The sequence below is a fragment of the Canis lupus genome, chromosome 13, assembly GCF_003254725.2.
Source record: "Canis lupus dingo isolate Sandy chromosome 13, ASM325472v2, whole genome shotgun sequence".
Classification (NCBI taxonomy): domain Eukaryota; kingdom Metazoa; phylum Chordata; class Mammalia; order Carnivora; family Canidae; genus Canis; species Canis lupus.
This window is the reverse complement of record NC_064255.1, coordinates 36057830-36072381: the sequence shown is the minus strand read 5'-3', so window position 1 is coordinate 36072381 and position 14552 is coordinate 36057830. Positions and strand designations below refer to the sequence as shown.

Here is a 14552-nt window from a genome sequence, read left to right as displayed (position 1 = left end):
CACTTTACATACATGGAACCCTATATGCTTTGGGGTCTGGCTTTTCTTTCTTCAAAATCATGGGTGAGAGTCCTCCGTGCTGTATGCGGGTGTAGATTAGCCACAGCCATGTGGTCCTTCACTGCACCAACAGGAGAACGCAATCCAGATATCTGTTCTATGGTCGATGGCCATTTGGGTCCCAGCCCACGTTGGGTTATTACCAACAGTGCTGCTGAGAACAGAAGGAGGATCACACAGGTACCCATCTCGGAAGGGGCACTGCGAGGTCCCGGGGTTTGCACATCCTCGGGAGCGCTTGTGCACAGACTTCAGCAGAGGCATCATCCTGCACCCCCACCAGCGGTGTGAGAGAGTTCCAGTTGCTCCACTTCCTCACCAACACTTGATATCGTCGGATTTTCCCATCCTGAGTGTTCTGGAAGGTGTGCGGTGCACCCTATCCCTCTAGATCCCTCCAGCGGCCCCTGGGGACGGATCCGTGCGTTGCTCTCAGAGGCGCGGTGGTTCGTTCGCAGCCGCTTGCACCCTGGCGAGGAGGGCACTGGGCTGAGGCCCAGTAGATCGTCTGTCTGTGCGGGTCAGGCTGCCTCCCTCGACCTCGTCTCCCCGCCTCCGGGGTGGGGGTGGGGGTGGGGGTGGGGGCGGGGCCCATCCTTGGGCCTGTAGCCATCGCGCACGAGGAGCGCTGCGGGATCGGTGTCCCGGGCTGGCCTGGGTCCTGCCCCACTCCCTAGAGGGGGCGCAGGGGGCGCGGGATGGGGTGCGGGGGGACGGCCCACCGCCTGGCAGGGGTTCCAGGACCGAGACCCGCCGCGGGAGGCCGGGAAGGCGTCCTCCGCAGCACCTGGGGGCGGACCCCCGCCCCCCATCCGGCTCGGAGCGGGCGGGGAGGAGCGAGCTCCCGGCGGGGCGAGGCTGCCGGGGGCCGTCGGCGGGGAGGTGAGCGGGGGAGGGGCGCGGGCGGCGGCGCCGGGAGCCGGGGCTGGGGGCGCGCGGACGCCCCTCCCCAGAGCAGGGAGGCGGGACGCGGCGGGGGGCGGGGCCAGGGGCGGGGCCCGGGCCGGCGGGGGCGGGGCCGCGCGGTGGGCGGGGCTCGCGGCGGCCAATGGGCGCGCGCGCGGCCGGCCCCGCCCCCGCCTCCCGCGGCGGCTGCTGCATAGTCATGAGCGCAGGCCGGCGCTGCGTCAGCGGAAGCGGCGCGCGGCGGCTGTTTCCGACCCGATAAAGCGGCGTTGTCCCCGCGCGCCGGCCGCAGCCTCGCAGCGCCCCGTCCGCGCCCGCGTCGCCCGCTCCCTGCCCGCCCGGCCGGCCGGCCGACCGCAGCCGCCGCCGGGCCCGCCGCCGCCCCGCCGCCCGCCGCCGCCCCCGCGCCCGGGGCCCCGCGCCCCCGCCGCCTCCGCCCGGCCCGGCCCGGCCCGGCCGCCCCGCCGCGCCGCCGCCCCCGCGGCCCCGGCCGGAGGAGACAGGTGAGCGGCCGCCTCGCCCGCCCGCCCGGGCCCCACCTGGGCGCCCGCACCTGCCGCCTCCCGCCCCCGCCCCCGCCCCCGCGCGGCCCGGCCTCCGGCTCCCCGGCCGCCCGCTCCGCGCCCGCCCGCCGGCACCTCGTCCCCGGGGAGGGACCCCCCTCCTCCTGCCCTTCCTCCTCCTCCTCCTCCTCTTCCCCACCCGCCGGGCCCCCCCCTCCCCGGGCTGCACCTGCCGGAGCCTCCCGGCACCCCCGCCCCCGTCCCCGCTCGCTCACGCTTCTCTGCCCGGAGGGGAGCCTCGCGCCCTTGCCCCGGCCCTGCCCCCGCCCCCGCCCCCGCCCCGCCGGCCTAACCTCCATCCATCCATCCATCCGTCTCCCGACTTCTGAGAGTCCAGCCCGGCCCCCTCTGTCTCGGCCTGCCCCCCTGCGCCCCCCTGCACACGCACACCCTCAGCACGCCCATCCTGTACTGCACACCTCGGCTCCGAGCTGCCCCCCCGGGCCGTGCCTGTCTTACGGGCATGGCCCCCAGTCCGTCCCTGTGAAGGCACCTTGAGCCCCCGTGGCCAGGCTGGTGCCCGGAGGACACGGGCCAGTGCATCCGTGCATCCAGGTTGGAGCCCCTGCCCTGCACCTTTCTCTGCATCTCAGCCCCGTTTTCCCTTTAGCCGCCCCCCCCCCCCCCCCCCCGCCAGCAGAGCAGCTCCTCCTCCTCCTGGAGTTCTCGAATTTAACCCATTCCTCCCTAAGGTGTGTTGCTCTTGACCGGGTTATTGGGGAGCACTTTGGCCTTTCCGAGGGAGACCTATCAGAATATGGGGGGCGGGCGGGTGGTTTGGAAAAAGCCCAGCCCTCTCGTGAGATTATCTGTAAAGATTCTAGAAAGTGGTGGGGTGCGGGGGGAGGGGCAAGGTTGCTAGGGAGAAGTAGGAAGGGGCCCTGGATCTCCTGGGGAGAGTGTTTTGTTTTTACAACGGGGGCGCTGATGGGTCAGACCAGCCACCCAGCCCCTTCGGATACCTTCGCCAACTCCTGCAAAAGGGGCCTTGGTGCTTGTGGTTATTGGGGCGTCTCCTGGCCCTAGGCTCTGGGAAGGGAGGAGGGTTTGGAGGATGAGTGACTGAAGCAGTTGTTGTGGGGTCAAATGATTGTGAGAATCGAAGCCTGTTTCTGCTGGAGAAACCCAGGTCGGATCTTGCCAGGGGTATGTGTATGTGCCCCGCACTTTCCTTCTCTACGACCATCTCACTCCCCGGCCACGGACAGACAGACAGGTAGGGCGTGGGTCAATCTGTCCTCTCTATCATTTTGTGCTTGGAGAGAAAAGGGAAGAAAATGAAAAGCCGGAAGGATCGGTTTATTGATTAAGAGGTGTAGTAAGTGGTTGGGTATCAGAAACTGTAATCCCTGACCTCCTTTAAAAAAATATGAGTAATTTCCTTGCTCTTCTAGATCCGAATTAAGTATGAAAAGAGTTTATTTTAGGCTTGGGGAGGAGATTTTTGCAGAATCCGCCTGAAGTTGAGTAGTGGCAGCGTCTGTAGCCTGGAGCTCTGCAGGCCCCAGGTGGAAAGACCCAGGCTTGATCAAGATCTCAAGTGCTCTCGGGTGAGAGGGTGGGGAAATAGATTGTCTTAAAAATCAGGAATTTCAGTCGCTTGCAGGCTAATTGTTTTTATGGGCAGCAGCTGTAAAGGAAAGGCGTGGATCTTTTGAGATGCATTTGGAATGCATATTAGGTATTTAGTGGTGCTTTTTCGTGGCCTGGGTGCCCCCCAGGGGAGGCTGCCCACCCGCTCGGTGGGGGTGGTGGTGGCGAGCGTAGTGCCTGCTTCCGTTGCAGACCAGAGTGTTGCAGCCTTGGCCCCTGTCGCATCGTGGGGAAAGCGGAGCAGAGATTGGACTGGGTGAGCTCCAAGGTGGCTTGCAGCTTTCAACATCCTGGGGCTCTTTCTGTTCTTCAACTTTGCTTATTGGAGAGGAGGGGAGCTGGGAAGGGGCGGGAGGAGCCTGGGAAAGGGGCCCTGCCCTCTTCGAGTCCGGAGATCCCTCCCTGCAGGTCTGCAGGGGAGGAGGGGCTGCGGCAGCGGCAGCTCCCCCATCCCCGGTGGAGGAAAGGAGTCCAGGAAGGTATTTTGGTCAGCGATTAGGCTGCTTGATGCCGGACTGGTTTTATCTGTGTTGTCAGAGGGATGGCGGGGAGAAGCGCGGGGGGCTGCGCCGGGGTCTGGGCTCTGCTGTTTCTCCCCGTCTCCGGGGTCCCTGTTCGTCCCTGTCCCCCATCTGCACCCTGTGCCCGTCTCCCGTCTGCTCGGCCCTCAAGCCCCTGGAGCCCAGCCCCCGCGGAGCCGTTAGGGGTGCTTCTCGCGGCCTGGCGCGGGGTGAGGTGGCTGGCGAGCGCCGTAGGTGGCAGACAGCCCCAAATTGCCGGTGCCCTCCTCGGGAACACCCCTGGCAGAGCCCCGTCTGTGATTTGTGGAGCTGGAATGCGCTGGAAGCCGTGTTCCCGGGGAGGGTGCTGCTCCGCGGCTGTAGCCTCTGGCTCCCCAGATTTCTGTCACAACACACTTGTGTTGATGAAGGTGCATTCAGTGAAGCCCCATTAGGAGGGCTGCCTCCGCTCCGAGCCAGGAAACCTGAGAGCGTTTCGCTTTGCGGAGTGGAAATCTGACCAGAGGGAAAACGCCGCCCAGATGCAGAGCAGCCACATGGAAAGGAGGGGGTGGGAGAGGACCCCGGAGCCCCAGCAGCCAGTGTCCGCCCGGGGGGGGGGGGGGGGGGGGGGTCGCTCACCGGCCGAGGCCTGGCCCGTCGCACCTCCCCCACGGGCGCCCACACAAGGCCCCCTTGTTTAGATTAGCTTAATCACCCCACCAAAATCAATGAACAAGGATCTTTTTAAACGTGGAACTTTCAAAATGTGCTTCGAGTGGCTTTTTTTTTTTTTTTTTTTTCATTAAAGGTATCAAATGCTAAGCCTTTGTGAAATACGGCACTTGGAGGGAACTGGGGGATTGTGGATCTTTTCACTGTGTGCGCGCAAAGGAAGCTTCCCGGCCCTAAATCAGGAGGAGGCTTGCCAAAAGTCCGACTTGACCAGTGTGCACGAGAGAGAGTTCCTTCCAACCCGCTGCCGGTGGGGTAGCGGTGACACTGGAAACATTTAGAGGGGGCCTAACGGCATCTGTGAGCCTCCTTCCCTGGCAAGTGACTTTTAGAGGAGACATTTTAAGAAGATTAAAACGTCCACAGACTTCGAGGGCAACAGCGTAATCCACTTAGTGTTTTCATGTCACGAATGGAGCTCCTTTGAAGCCCGGCGTTCCTGCAGGGGCCCTCGACTGCAGCCCGGGACGGGGGGACTGGGGGACCGGTGGCGTTCCCACCTTCGCCGGTGGGCAGGCAGCGTGAGGGAGGCTGTGGGAAAGGACACAGACCCACGGAGTTGGGACGGGGCGGGGGGGGCTCAGCTCTGTTGTGCTGATTTGGGGCCTCAGGTGAGCGGTGGACTCTAGGGGACCCCCAGGAGGGTGCGCCTTGGGCTAGGCCTGGGGGTGCCGCTCCCCTCCCCAGGTGGGGTGCCGCCACCCCTGCCACTGGAGGGGTTTGCAGAGCCCTTTCTAGTTACCGAGAGCAGCGCTCCCTTGCCCTCCCACCTCTGCTTGGCCCGAAGCCCAGGTGAGGGAAGCATTGTTCAGACCGAGGTCGTTGGGGTTTTCATCCTCCCAAACCTGTTGAAGGATTTTGCTGGCGGGAGAGGAAAACTGCATTCCTGAACCCGTGCCCGGGGGGGTGCTTGCTTTTGCTGCATTCAAAAAAGTACCTCCTGACCTGGGGTTCCGCGGTGTGGCTGTTTCTCCGCGGTTTTGCTTTTGAGGGGGGGTTGCTTGAGGGTCTCTCCCCGGGGTTCTGCCTCTGAATCTGGAGCCAGATGAATTGGCCACCAAATGCTTCCCATTGTAAAGACAGGATACGGAGCAGACCCTCAGACCAGCCGACCAGGAGGAGGAGCTGGGACAGCGTGGTTTATGTGGTCCAGATGTGTAGTGGTCACTGTACTCGACATAAAATCTTATCTCCGTTTTGAGCGATTGGTTGGACATTGCAAGGCCAGAAAGCAGCAAATACTCTGCCTCTCGTTGCCAACATTTTAGTCATCGTTGTAGGAAAATCTATTTATCCAAAAGAGTATGATTTTTGCTTTAAAATGGGAAGGAAATATTTTTCCACCAATTATTTTGAGGGAGGGGTTTTGCTGGTTTTACACCAAGAGTCTTGATCCAGGGTTCACTGGACATAATAAGGCGGGGGGCGGGGAGCACATTCTTCATCGCGACTGGTTAGATGACGGGTCTTTGAGAGTTTTATTGCCGAGATCTTCAGGCGTTTCTGCTCATGTTCTGTAAAATGACTCTGGAAACTGGGTGCATTTCTAAGTGGACATTGAGCTTATTGCTGATTTTAAGTAGCTGAGAATTGGATGTAATTTCTGGTGTAGTGTACACGTGGACATAGACGTTCACAATCAGACCGCTCTTGTAAAGGATCCAGTTCGAGTAAGTACACTACTGATTCGATAATCCACTAATCACCCTTTGAAAAATGAGCATGTTAACGGTTGTAACATGTGCATCTTTTTTTTTTTTTTCCTTCAACTTGTATCGCTCCATTTTCCCCTCTTGGACTTTTAGCCTAATATCACACGCCTTTACACGTCAGAGTCTTGCATTGATCTTCACACTCGTGACACAAGTGTGTATAAATCGGAGTTTAAGCCGTTTCTGTGGTCATAAGGCTGGCTGTGTTAACCCCATCCAGAAGCACTTTGTGTCATTGTAATTATCAATACAGAATTGATCACAGAAGCATGCGTGTGTCTTTGATCTTCATGATTACTAAATGCACAAAATACAAATACGTTGGAGCAGCATGTCTTAAAGAGCTGAGTGGGGGCGCAGTTAAAGGAATTAGGGATCTGCCCTTGCTGCTGGAACATTCCCTGAGAGGAATGCCTCCTGCTGGTGGGGCCGGAAGGGAAAATGAAGGCTGAGGCTTCCCCCACTGGCCACAGCTCAGCCAGTCGTGTCTGGGACCTAGAGATCTAGAAATTCGGTCTCAAAGGCATCCCACCTGGGAACCAACCCCAAAAGTGCTTCTGCTGAGTTGTGTCACTGCGCCCAGTGGGTGGAGCGGTAAAGAGCATTTGCCACTTCGTTAAATTATGACATTAAATGCTGACCCAGGTTTACTATTTAATTGCATGTTTCCTAGACTTAGGTGGTTAAAGGTCAGAAGATGATGCATCTCAGGAACATGTATGTTTCAGCCAGGGGGCATTGACTTTTTATTTGGTCGGATTAAAATTTAAGCCCATAGTATTGTGCCTTGAGTTACATTTTAATTTTCCAGAAAGATGTGTTAGAAGCAGAAAAGACTGCTTGGCTGGGTGTTGGATTCCGAAGAGGTTTTTGTCAAGCAGGAATCCGGTGAGCCTGCTGTGCTGGTCTCCTTTCTGGAAGCTTTTTCGAAGCAATAGTCCGTGTGTTCTGTGAGGAGGAGAAGGGTGTGTTGTTGGCTTTCCTCTACTAGGGTGAGGGCTCTTGGGGTGGGTGAGAGGCTCCTGGGCTTGCAGAGGCGCCTGCCTGCTTGGGGTTTGCAGAGGTGGGGCCTCTCTCCCTGAGAAGCCTGGATGTGTACCCTGAGAACTTCCTCAGACTCAGACTGTTTGAAAGCCCTGGGCTGGTCCTCTCTCAGGCGAGCTGGAGATGCTCTCAAAGCATAAGCGTTTACTGTTGTCAGCCCAGAAACAGAAAGTGCCTTGGATGGAGAACTGTAGAACTTTGTATTACCCGGTGGTTTTATGATGCACAGGGAGGCTGCAAGTAACAAGGGGTCTCTGGCTTCATCCAGCTTCGTAGGGGAAGAAGGGAAGCCACTGGCCCAGCTCCTGGGATTTTGGTAATGTGTGCTGACCCCAAGTTTTATCTGTCTTCTGTCCTCGGGGCCGGCTGTGAAAGAATGCACTTAAGAATGCCTCACCACGAATTTGGATTTGTAAATATTTGGGGACAAGTCAGGTCCTTAGATTGTGAGGCACTACCTTTGTTCCTAGAGTTAGGTAGAGATAGGAGCTAGTTTCAAGATCAGGTTCTAGGAGCCCTGTGGTTTCCCCTGACCCACCCTGGTGGGGAACAGGGTGGGACAGACCTCCTGTGGACCCTCCATTGATCTCTCAAGCACAGACCCTTGTTTACACTTTATTAACATTTGGGGCCTTGATACTGAAATCAAGCTTTCAGGCTCCTAAAACAAAGGCTTGGGCTGCTGAAGGTGAACAGGGGCGCCCAGGTGACCCCGCACAGAGGGGTTCAGTTCTAGAAACCCTGCAATCACCTGGGGCCCAACTCAGATGCCAGTCTGCTCCCAGGCAATCACACTGTGCAGAGCTGGAATAACAGGCACTGGTAGTGGTTCTTCGAGCGCCTTCTCTAAAACCCTTTGCAGTAGTTCAGAGGACAAAATCCTCCCCATCAGGCCCTGCACACCACCACCCTCTGCTGGATGGAGCCCGAGCTTCTGGGCGGCCTCTCCATCGTCCTTTAGCACTCGGGTGTGAGGGAGCTCAGATCTGGTGCGGGATGGATTCTAGAAGTGAAGCCTTGGGGTATGGAGTTGCAGCCTGAAGCTGCCTGGTTGTTTGCTTTACCAGCATGGGCCCCGGCGAGCCTAGTGGGACAGGGAAGCTGAACGAAAGCTCAGAGCTGTTTCAGACGTGTCTAGCTCATTCTTGAATTATTCAGATGTCTAAAGTGTTTTTTTAATTCTTAAGGGGGAAGGGAGGGGCCCTGCACCTTTTATTCAGCAGAAATGTCGTAGAGCCTGGCGTCCTGTGGGGTGCAGGGACCATTTACATCCCCGGCTGGGCCATCCCTGGCTTTGTGACCTTGGCCCAGAAGCAACCCACTGCTCTGAGCTTCAATTTCTGTGTTATAATCTGGGAAGCATAATGAGTATTTGTTCCTGGCAAGTAGCAGACCCTGAGAAATGATCCAGGAGGCCAAGTCCTGTGCAGAACACTCAGCCTCATTCTCTGCACAACCCAGTGATGGCTGCCTGTTACTACCTGCCTTTTACAGGGAGGAAAAGGAGGCACGGAGATGTTAACTAACTTACTTGTCCAAAGCCACATACAGTACGTGGCTGAGCCTGGAGGTGAGCCCTGGGACCCACGCATGGGGTACCGGGCCCCAGAGGTGTAGCACGCCTCCACCCGTATGGAAAGCTGGGCTTACAGGTGTGTCGAGAGTCTCTGTTTTTGCAGTTTGGGGTATCAGTGTTTTGTCTTGGCTTAGTGCATATGAAATATCGGTGATGATGTTTAACAGAAATCAGATGCAAAATGAAATTGGGACCATGTATTCAAGTGAACTAGTCGCTTGAACTAAGTAAGAAGAGACTGTGCTTTCTGCAGTATCCCGGAGGACGCAGGTGAATGGAAGCTTCCAAAGGGGGGGGGGGCGGGCGGTTACCAGTCCTCGGTTAATTCCTGACTGTTTGAGCAACCTCTGCAGAAGTGAGGCTGTGTGTGCACCGATAAGAGTCCTGCCGATGGTGTCAGTTTGTGGCTGCAAAGTTCAAATAGGTTTTTGATGAAATCTTGTGGCTCTGTGGGAGAGAGGGAGCCAAGTAGATGCAGGCCGTGGTTTCTGCCTGCGTTTGATATGGTTTTGGAAAAGGCTTGACAATTTTAATATGGATTTCCTCGTGATCCCCTCAGAACCTTGTCTTCCTGGCGTTTTATTCTTGCCCACAGTTCTGCCTCGGCTCGGAGCCCTCGGATGTGGACTGGGATCGCAGGCCTGCCTCCCCGCAGCACCGCCCGCTCCCCACCAAATGGCTGGCTGTGAGGCTGCGGGCTGGTCCTCTCCGCTCTGCGGCATCCCTTCCCCGTGCGGTGGGGGTCTGCGGTGCCCTTGGCTTGAATAACCCAGTTAGGGGCAGGGGACAGCTGTGATGTTCACACTTTGTAAAACACCAAATGGATTGTATGGAGAAGAATCTGGATTTACTGAGGCCATCGCTGAGCAGAGCATGTTTCCAGTAGAGTGTGGTAAGCATGGGGGGGGGGAGTCCTATCTGGTGAACTGAGTCACCATTAGACGCCAGAGGCCCCGCACTGTGAGTGCTGTTGGGCTGGGCCTCCTCTGGCCTCTCTGGGTGTTGGTGGAGTCCTCATAGCCCCATGGCAATCCCGCGAGTGTCTTGGTCTCAGATGGGCACCTGCGAGTAGGAGCCATGGGCCAGGTTCTGTTGTCAGGTGCCATCGTGATTCACAGTTGACTTCTGGATTTCTCTGACCGCTCTGTATGGAAGCAGTAGTATCCACATTTTATAGATGAGAAAATCGGTGCCTGGAGGTCTTCTGGTCCCTGCCTGGGATTTTCTGACTGAATGCTCTGCTAGGAGACGTACGAGGGACAGTGGGAGATGCTTACGGAGTTTTAGCATAAGCAGAGAGGGGCCAGCTGAAGATTAGTATGTAGACAAGAGTGATGATGTTCTTCCAACGCGAAAGATAACTAGTACCATCCATCCTCAGGCAGGGCTCCTCAGGGAGGGCTTCTTGGAAGTGGAGGCCCATTTAACTGGCTTAGGGAGAAACTAACCTCGATCCCGGGGCCTGAGGATGTGGTTCCTGCTTTGGCCTTGACGGGCTGGTGGCCTGCACTGTCGGGGAGTGGCAAGGGCTCGGGGCCAGGGCTGGACTGCGAGGGCCCCCGATGCCCTGCTGGCTGGTGTGGAGTCCTTGGACCTCTCTCAGAGCCGTTCAGTTTAGGAGATGCGTCCCAGCTCAGTGCCTAGGCTGTATGTGGTGAGTGGCACCCGCGTGAGTGCCCTGGCAGCTTGTGGCTTGCTCGGTGGGACGAAGACTCCTTCTGCGCTTCCTACACCAAGGTACACGCGGCTGCAGGTAGACCACTGCCAGTGTGTGCCCTGCCCTGGCCTGCCCTGCCCAGCCGCTTTCCCAGCCTCACGGGGGGAGAGGGCCTGTGGAGCTGCTGGGGCTGGTCGAAGCCTGTGCAGCACCCACCCTTCTGGACACCTGCGGGGCTACTGATGGAAGATGGGTGCTTTGGACCAGCTGTTTTTTTTTTTTTTTTTTTTAAATTTATTTATGATAGTCACAGAAAGAGAGAGAGGTAGAGACATAGGCAGAGGGAGAAGCAGGCTCCATGCACCGGGAGCCCGATGTGGGATTCGATCCTGGGTCTCCAGGATCGCGCCCTGGGCCAAAGGCAGGCACCAAACCGCTGTGCCACACAGGGATCCCTGGACCAGCTGTTTTTTGCATTCCGCTGCAAGATAACAGGTGGAAGGGGCCCAAGGAAGTGTTCCATTGGGCCTGACTTCTGAGCGTCCTGTAGTTTTCACACACGGCTTCTGATAACTCGTCTTCTGACCACAGAGCTGTTTTAAGTTTAAATGTTATCTCCATTTTTAAAATGAGATCTTCTTGTCTTTATTGATGGGATCAAGGGACTGGCTGCTGGTCATACACTTGGAAGGCCGTGCCCCTAGGAATTCGGGCTATGTGCCCTTGGACCATACCTACCAGCTGGTTTGCGGGGGAGCAGCTGAGGCCAGGAGCAGCAAGGAGGCCAGGGCCACTGGAGACTGGACCCTGAGGGCTGCCTCCCTCAGGCACTCTGGGCCTTGAGAATCATTCATTAACCTGTGAGCCCCAGGACCTCCACCCAGAAACAGGAAGAGGGTCATGGGCCTGTGTCCTAGGCTGCCAGAGGACCAGCGGGGCTTGGAGTGTCTGAAAGCCCCGTGAGCACCTGCATGCCTCCCATAGCAGGTTCACAGTCCGTGGCCCGAGTTTCCTGGCACTTTGTGGGGGTGCAGTAACCAGGTCACTGTCTTCACAGTGCACAGCTCATTCGCATCAGCCCGGGCCCACATTTCCAGTTGACATGCGGGGGGGTGCCTTTGGATTCCATTTCCTTTGCATTGTCCCCAAGGAACTGCGCATGCCGGTGTCTCCTACCCATTTTGGTGACTCCTAGGTAGTTGGGGCCCTTCGGGCGTCCAGGCCTCTGTTCTGAAGTGTCTGGAATGCGCTTACCCATCTTACCTTGCCTCTGAGAATCCCTTTTGAGACCGATGGTTCTCATCTTGATTTGATAACTCGAGAATCACCTTCTTAAAGAGTCACTTCTTTATAACTCCGCAGAGGTTTTGGTGTTACTATTGCCAGCTTCTGCCCCTGTGGTGACTGCGCATGTGTGTCCACGTCATGGAGGGACATCGGCCACTGGATGTATCATGTCCTGTTTGCAGGAAGAAGATGGGCATCGCAACTAGAATGGTGACTGTTAGGGCCAAACAGGGGTGGGCAGGTTAAGGACACCAGCAAGGAAGGTGACACCCCATGCTGGGCCCAGGGGCTTGTGAGAGAGGGGGGCTGCTGGAGAGAGGGGTGGCCTTCTGTCGAGGGGCCTTGTCAACTAGTGGTGAGCCTGGGAGGCCAGGGCCTGCTTTTCACTGCACTTATCCCTGTGTCCTGCTTGGTTGCGGTGGTGGAGGGGGCATGGATGTGTAACCTGGCCCCGGGCATGGTTCCCTGCTTCGTGGGAGCTGATGCCTATGGGTTTATAGTAACTTGGGATCTTGGTAAGGGGGGGTGGAAGGAAGGAACTCGGTTGGCCAGCTTAGCTGAGAAACCCAGGCCGAGTGGGCTTTGGTAGGTCCAGAGGCCGCTGTGACCATGCTGCCTGGGCCACGTTCTCTTTTCCTGGGCTTGGCTGGTTTCCAGTTGTCTGCCGGGTGGCCTTGAAGCAACTTGAGGGCAGTCTGGACCTCTCTGTGTATGTACAGGGGGAGCACAGTGAGCAGATGGATGAGGGAGGAGGGCCCTGGTTAGATGGGGTGTCTGTGAACTGTGGTCCCACTGCCCAGTGTCTGGTGACACTGGCAGCTAGCTCTCAAGCCAGACACAGCAGAAGGAGCACAGCTGTGCTCTGGATCTGAGGGAGAGAGTCGATGCCCAGACCCCTAGTCTAAATGCAACATGCATGTGATCCATGCAGATCGCATGAAGGTTTTATCTGGAGCCTGGCTCATATTTTGGTTATGAAACGTGAGAGCGGTGGTTCTGCTTGCTGGCCTGGTTTACCTTGTCCAGTCTTTACCTGGCTCTGTCTGTCCTGGGTTACTTTTCAGGATGAATGAGCTAACAGTGTATACAGGAGGTTCAAAACAAGCTCATCATCACCCTCACGAGCCAAGTACGTAACATTTATTTACCCAGAACTCCCCACTCCAGACACTGTGGCCTGACTGTTGGAGAGAATGACAGCCGTTTTACTTGCAATGGTTCATACTTTTGTCCATTCCTTTAGGATTGGTTCTAGAAATTGTGGTTTGGCCTTTCTGATGTCCCCAAATGTTGAATGAGCTCTAGAAAATTCTCAGCTCTGGCCCTTACAGTTTTTTCCTAAATTTGGAATTTGTCTCTCTAGTTTTGTTTCTATCTGCCCTTGTCCTCCCCACTTGTATGAACCTAAACTGTCCAACTGAATTCTGAAGGAAACTAAAAGGGAGGGCTGGCTTTTAAAAATCAGGAAAAGCTGATGCAGTAACTTGTCACAGCAAAAATATTTTTAACCAGCTGTATGACCATGGATACTTCCCATTTCTAACTGGGGTAGTGCTTAACCTTTTTTGGGTCAGGGATTCCTTCAAAAATCTGAAAGTTGGACCTTTCCCACAAAAATGCCAAAAGACACCATTTAGTGTATACTTTCTGGGTCTCCACACCACCCATCCAGGGATGAACCCTCTCCACACCCCATCTCTGGACCTCAGCTACGGAAGCCCCGTTCTGGAGCCAGGGCTGCAGACTCTGCAGGGTGGGCTGCCTGGTGGGTCTGAAATCCCGAGGGGGCGCCGCTTGGCCGGCCGTCCGCCTGAGACCTGCATTTGTTGGCTCCGGAAGCAGGCAGGCTGGCGCTGTCCTTGGGCTGGTCTCTCCCCCTGAGGAGTGTGCTGGAGATAACCCCCAGGGGTGGTAGTTGGCTGTGCTGTGACAAGTGGCAGCACCCGGGGACTCTGAGCACGGTCTCGTGCACTCCCGAGTGTCTGAGGTCCGGTATGGCATTTGGCCCCCCGGAGTGGCTGTTGGAATCTCTTCTGATGGTGACATTGGGATGCTCCAGTTTACTTTGTGGGGAAATATAGGGTAGTTAAAATTAGCAGCGAGAGAGTCAAGTCAAGGTTGTCTAAAAGAATTAAGCAATGTCACATTGCGATAAGACTGGGGAGCGGCTGGGTGGGATTCCTCACCCCAGGCCGAGCCCCGGTGGAAGGGTCAGGCTTGCAGCAGCACGTGGGACCTGGGAAACGAGCCACCCGCTTAGACCTCTGCGTTCACCCCATGGCCAGCTGCGCACTGTGGCATAGAGAGCGCCCTGGACTTAAAAATACAAATTCATTGGAGGTCTTATGATGTTGGGTTATAATGGAGTATATACACTCTAATTATTAGGTAAAGTTACGACGTCTGTTTTTATTTAACTATATGACACAACGTACTCTATATAATAGTCATGGGGTGCTGTTGTGTCTGATGCATTGTAATACTGTATCATACAGCATAAGGTCTCATCATAACCTAGATTTTGCTTAATTAAAGTTCTTGGTGAGGAGGACATCTGGCTGCCTGGGTTCAAGTTCTCCACTAGCTCATTTTATTTTTTCTTTCTTTCTCCCTCGCTCTCACTCTCCCAGATCTTTAAAAAGAGAGAGAGAGGGATCCCCCCTGGGTGTCTCAGCGGTTTAGCACCTGCCTTTGGCCCAGGGCGTGATCCTGGAGTCCCGGAGTCCCGGGATCGAGTCCCACATCGGGCTCCTGGCATGGAGCCTGCTTCTCCCTCCTCCTGTGTCTCTGCCTCTCTCTCTCTATGTCTATCATGAATAAATAAATAAGATCTTAAAAAAAAAAAAGAAAATCTAAAAAAAATAAAGATTGCTTTAAAAAAGAGAGAATGAATGGGGGAGGGGCAGAGGGAGAGGTTGC

At 56.3% G+C, this 14552-nt stretch overlaps 1 protein-coding gene across 10 annotated transcripts in view; it reads left to right on the top strand.

The window, feature by feature from the left end:
• Positions 1 to 458: 458 nt before the first annotated feature.
• The window catches only part of SLC45A4 (solute carrier family 45 member 4), an 82763-nt gene continuing 68669 nt past the window's right edge, over positions 459 to 14552 (top strand). The window contains exon 1 of one of the 10 annotated variants that reach the window (XR_007401768.1): positions 459 to 580. Coding sequence is in view for 1 of the 10 variants with exons in the window: in XM_025450090.3 (XP_025305875.1) it covers positions 2616 to 2745 (130 nt within the window). In the remaining 9 variants the exon portion in view is untranslated. Of the gene's footprint in view, positions 581 to 1355; positions 1470 to 2408; positions 2746 to 3509; positions 3602 to 8742; positions 8766 to 9304; positions 9582 to 14552 lie in introns of those variants that run through there. The other 9 variants (XM_025450083.3, XM_049093143.1, XM_049093142.1 and 6 more) reach the window with 9 other exon arrangements.